Below are 5,411 nucleotides of genomic sequence, written 5' to 3'. Positions count from 1 at the left end.
TATACAATGGAATATTACTCAGCCATTAGAAACAACAAATACCCACCATTTGCTTCAACGTGGATGGAACTGGAGGGTATTATGCTGAGTGAAGTAAGTCAATCGGAGAAGGACAAACAGTGTATGTTCTCACTCATTTGGGGAATATGAATAATAGTGAAGGGGAATATAAGGGAAGGGAGAAGAAATGTGTGGGAGATATCAGAAAGGGACACAGAACATAAAGACTTCTAACTCTGGGAAATGATCTAGGGGTGGTGGAAGGGGAGGAGTGCGGGGGGTGGGGGTGAATGGGTGACGGGCACGGAGGGGGACACTTGACGGGATGAGCACTGGGTGTTATTCTGTATGTTGGTAAATTGAACACCAATAAAAATTAATTTATAATAATAAAAAAAAAGAACTTAATTATGTAGAGGCACCTGAGTGTCTTGGTAGTTTAAGAATCCACATTCATCTCAGTCCTGGGATTGAGTCCTCATCCATCGGGCTCCCTGCTGATACTAATCCTTCTCCCTCTGCCCCTACCCACACTCTGACATGTGTCTACTCTATGTCTCAGATAAATAAATAAAATCTTAAAAAAAAGAAACAACTTAACTATGTAAACAGGTAAAAGGAAGCAAAAAGGTGAAGAAAGCTTAACTGATAGATCCTTAGGGAAGATCCAGTGTATACTGGAAGGGGCCAGCCTTGAAGAGCACAGTGCTATGGTTAGAAGAATGGGTATGGCGTCCTACAGCTCTGGATACATGTCCTGGCTCTGACACTCGATCCCTCGAAGACTGACTTTCTTCATTAGTCAAGTGAATCTAAAAAAAGTACTTCCATATGGAATTATGTGGGGTTTAAATGAGACAATGTGCTTAGTACAAAGTTTTGTATAAATGTCATTTATTACACTTTTAATTGTCTAATTAATGTTTTTTGCTTACAAGCGTTGAGTCTTTGTATCCAACATTTTAATTGAATGTAGAGGGATGTACTACGACAGTAGTCATGAATCAAAATTACGAATAATCACAATCTAAGAGTTGACGTCTATGGTAAATTATACATAATAAAAACAAAAACAAATCACATATATAAGGTGAAACAAGGTGAAAGGCATTAGGCAATTTGGGCCTAAAAATCTCTATTTTACTATTGAAATAAATTCAGTTAAGGAAAATTAGCAAAGTAGTGTGAGAATATTACTGTGAAGTTGACAGTAGTAGCTGAAATTATTCACATGTCAGTAAGTGATCAGGGGAAATGTCTCGAAATCCTTGAGACACAAAATAAAAAGATCTGAAAATGGAATAGAAGGGAAGTAATACCATTCATTTCCAGCTAAAGTATTAATAATTTTCTTCTCTTTTGTATAATCATTCTTGTGATCACCTTAATGTTTCCATATCTGTAATATTTCTCCATATCCAATTAAATGCTTTCTAATTTAAGATAGGTATCCCAAAGAACAAACTAGCAAGAAATAGGAAATTTACATTTATATCACTGACTGTGACTTTTTAATCATCTTCTATCCTCAGATGATTTGAGAATCAACTCTTCTGCCCATGTCAATGGACGGACTAAATAATTCTGTGGTTTCTGAGTTTGTGTTGCTGGGACTCTCTAGTTCTTGGGAAACTAAAGTTTTTCTCATGTTGACATTTTCCTTGATCTATTTAGGGATAATCCTGGGAAATCTCTTCATTTTCTTTTTGGTAATTTTTGATTCTCACCTACATTCTCCCATGTACTTCTTCCTGGCCAATCTGTCCTTCATTGACATGGGGGTTGCCTCTACAACAGTCCCAAAGATGATTGGGGACCTTTTAAATGAATACAAGATAATTTCCTTCCAAGGTTGCATGACACAGATATGCTTCATTCACATCATGGGAGGAGTGGAGATGGTGCTGCTCATAGCCATGGCATTTGACAGGTACATGGCAATTTGTAAGCCTCTTCACTATCTGAACATCATGAACCCTAAAATATGTGTTTCGTTTGTAATCACTGGCTGGGTGATTGGAGTGATCCATGCTATGTCTCAGTTTGCTTTCATTATAAACTTGCCTTTTTGTGGTCCTAATGAAGTAGACAGCTTTTACTGTGACTTTCCCAGGATCATAAAGCTTGCGTGCACAGATGGAGTTAAATTTGAGTTTATTATTGCTGCCAACAGTGGCTTCATGAGCATGGGCACCTTCTTCCTGCTAATCCTTTCCTATGTCTTCATTTTGGTCACTGTCTGGAAACGTGCTTCAGGAGATTTATCCAAAGCATTTGTCACACTGTCATCTCACATCACTGTGGTGGTTCTATTTTTCACTCCATGCATGTTTCTCTATGTCTGGCCTTTCCCCACATCATCAATTGACAAATACCTGTTCATTGCTGACTTTGCTATCACCCCCATTTTAAATCCCATAATATATACATTAAGGAACAAAGACATAAAGGTATCTGTAAAACGACTGAGCAAATGGGGACATTATGGCAGACGTTGCTAACTGGCTCTATCTCTGGAGCTCTAAAACTATACATCCATCTGCTCTTTGGATATCTCTACTGAGGAATCTGACAGCTAAAATAGGTAGAACTATATATATTATCTACTTCACTGAATAAAATTCTATTACTTCTGTAGAGCATTTATTCACTACTTTGGCTACCATGGGAAATGTGAATCTACCATGTAAGGGTATTATTTTATTATTTCAGCAGACAGCAGTAATATCTACTACATAATATTTGATGACTGAAATTGTACTCATTTGATAATAACAATATGAGGAAATCTCTTTTGATTCCCATAAGTACAACTCTGGGGAATTTCAGGAACCATCACATCGAATGGTTATTTATAGAAGGGTAGTAGCTCTTGTTAGTTACTTAGGTTGGTTTCTGTCAGAAGATCCAAAGACAAAATTTTATTGCATGTAGTTTATTTGGAAGCTAATTTTTGGGTGTATCAGTAAGGGAATAGGGAAGAGGTATTGTGAAAGGAAAGATGCTTATGTTGGTAACATAATGGGAGTGCAAGCAAACTGTAATCCTCCAGGAAACTGTACTGATTCTGTGATTTAGAATTATCTCACTTGAAGGGCAGGTGTCTGACGTATTTCTTCATTTGCAGAGGGTTCATGAACTCCTAGGCATGCCCCACATTTCCCACAACAAATATTATGCATCATGTCAAGAGGCCAGAGACAAGCAATGAGACAGACTCTCTGGTGCTGACAGGAAAGGACCATCTCGAATAAAAGTCATCTTCAAAGCAGCCTCCAAATATTGCTCTGTAACTTAAACAAGAGTTAATGAAACATTTTCCTCCAATGGACACCAACCGGTAATCACCCATTTTACTCCAAATACCCAAACTGGTACTTGAGCACAGACAATTCTGTGATATAAACTATTTCTCTGCTTTTCACAAGTCTCAGAAAACCAAACTAGCAGGTCACAGTAGGACATTCCGCCTTGAGCATACTTCTGCAAGTCATGACCAGCCTATGCGATCACATCCCACAACTGGCCATCACGGGCTACCCACAAAACCTCCTCAATTCCTCAAGAACAGGAAAGGAAATCTTGGTTCCAATATAAAAACTGTGGACATAGGGCAGCCCTGGTGGCTTAGTGGTTTAGCGCCACCTTCAGCCCAGGACGTGACCCTGGAGACCCGGGATTGAGTCCCATGTCAGGCTCCCTGCATGGAGCCTCCTTCTCCCTCTGCCTGTGTCTCTGCCTCTCTCTCCTTCTGTATCTCTAATGAATAAATAAATAATTTTTTTAAACTGTAGACATAGATCAAAATAGAGTTAGATTTTTTTCTGCCTACAAAACATTCAAATGAACTGAAGGATATTTTATATCCAACTCTAGAATTGTTATAAATAAATTCACTTCGAACTTTTGATTCTGAATTTCTGAAAAGGCACACTAACAGGTGATGCTCTCAATTTAGTGGCACTTACTGAAATATCCCAATAGACCCAGTACAGATACTCTGTCTATAAGCCTTTATTCCATGACACAGAACTCTAGTGTTTCCCACTCAAGAAGTCACTTTACACAATAAATACATCCACTTCTGAGGATAACACTATCTCACAAAACTTGTCCAAACAACATGATTTACTTGTTTTATCACGTTCTGACTGTATTTAGACCCTGAAAAATTTTGGACTCAGCTTTATATCTGTGAAGAGGAATTTGATGTTTCCAAACATAAAACATCTTATACTCTATAATAAACTCTCAACTTCTCTCTTTTTTTTCTTGAAAGAGTAAACTTTATTTTTTTTTATTTATTTTTTTTTATAAATTAATTTTTATTGGTGTTCAATTTACCAACATACAGAATAACACCCAGTGCTCATCCCGTCAAGTGTCCCCCTCCGTGCCCGTCACCCATTCACCCCCACCCCCCGCCCTCCTCCCCTTCCACCACCCCTAGTTCATTTCCCAGAGTTAGAAGTCTTTATGTTCTGTGTCCCTTTCTGATATCTCCCACACATTTCTTCTCCCTTCCCTTATATTCCCCTTCACTATTATTCAACTTCTCTCTTAATTCTCTTCCTCTCTAGCACTTAAACGAACTTTCACAGTATTTCAAAACCAACTTTCTATGTATCCCAACCAACTTGGATATTTCTGGAACTTTTACAAAGTTTCATTTCTGGAACTTTGTAAAAGTTCCAGAAATATCAAGAGTTTCTTCTCAGGTAAATCCTGTGATGTCTGGACTCTAAAGCAAAGACTTTCCTGGACCAGAAGAGATGCCTTCTCTACAGTCTTAGGACTCCCTGGATATTGACAATCTGGAAGGACTGTTCTCATTTCCTGATTCACAACTCTGCTATATGAAGAGATGGCCAAGGACAGAGATTCACAATCTCAGTTACCAGAGATTTCCAAACAAAATATTGGCTTCTAACAGTATTGTTTGCAAACAGTTTATGTCAGGAAGAATTTGAATGAATCATGGAGGGAAGTGTTTAAGAATGCTATGAGAACCAGTTATTTTCTATGGAAACATATTAAGCTTTTAGAACATAACAGAATAAGAAAGTCACCTTAGAAGCAAGGGTCAGAGGTCCTAATATGTGCACCGAGGCATGCTTCTTCCCAATTGTGTGACTTATTGCAAGATATGCCAAGATACATTTCAACATAACATCCATAATTTCATAGATTCTTTACAAATTAGGTATTATGATGAGAACAGAAGCTCTGCACAGGTGGAGTGTATTCAGGTTCTCTTTTGCTGACCTTTCCATTTGATATTCACATATATTCATCCCGTCTTTTTTTCCTTTTACCAGGTTTTTTTGTATATTTTTAATTGGAGTTAGATTGCAAACACATAGTGTAACACCCAGTGCTCATCCTGTCCTGTGCCTTCCTCAGTGCCCGTC

General features: G+C 38.1%; 1 protein-coding gene across 1 annotated transcript; it reads left to right on the top strand.

The window, feature by feature from the left end:
* Positions 1 to 1,565: 1,565 nt before the first annotated feature.
* LOC129523058 (olfactory receptor 4F21-like) lies at positions 1,566 to 2,862 on the top strand (the record flags this gene model as incomplete). The annotated part of the gene is made up of 2 exons (XM_055345702.1): positions 1,566 to 2,474; positions 2,842 to 2,862. Coding segments are annotated over exons 1-2 (930 nt in total), but the record flags the coding sequence as incomplete, so codon positions are not given.
* Positions 2,863 to 5,411: the final 2,549 nt, after the last annotated feature.

The sequence above is a fragment of the Nyctereutes procyonoides genome, unplaced genomic scaffold (genome assembly GCF_905146905.1).
Source record: "Nyctereutes procyonoides isolate TBG_1078 unplaced genomic scaffold, NYPRO_anot_genome, whole genome shotgun sequence".
In the NCBI taxonomy this organism is placed as follows: domain Eukaryota; kingdom Metazoa; phylum Chordata; class Mammalia; order Carnivora; family Canidae; genus Nyctereutes; species Nyctereutes procyonoides.
Note: the sequence above shows the minus strand (reverse complement) of the source record. Positions and strands in the feature narration are given on the sequence as shown.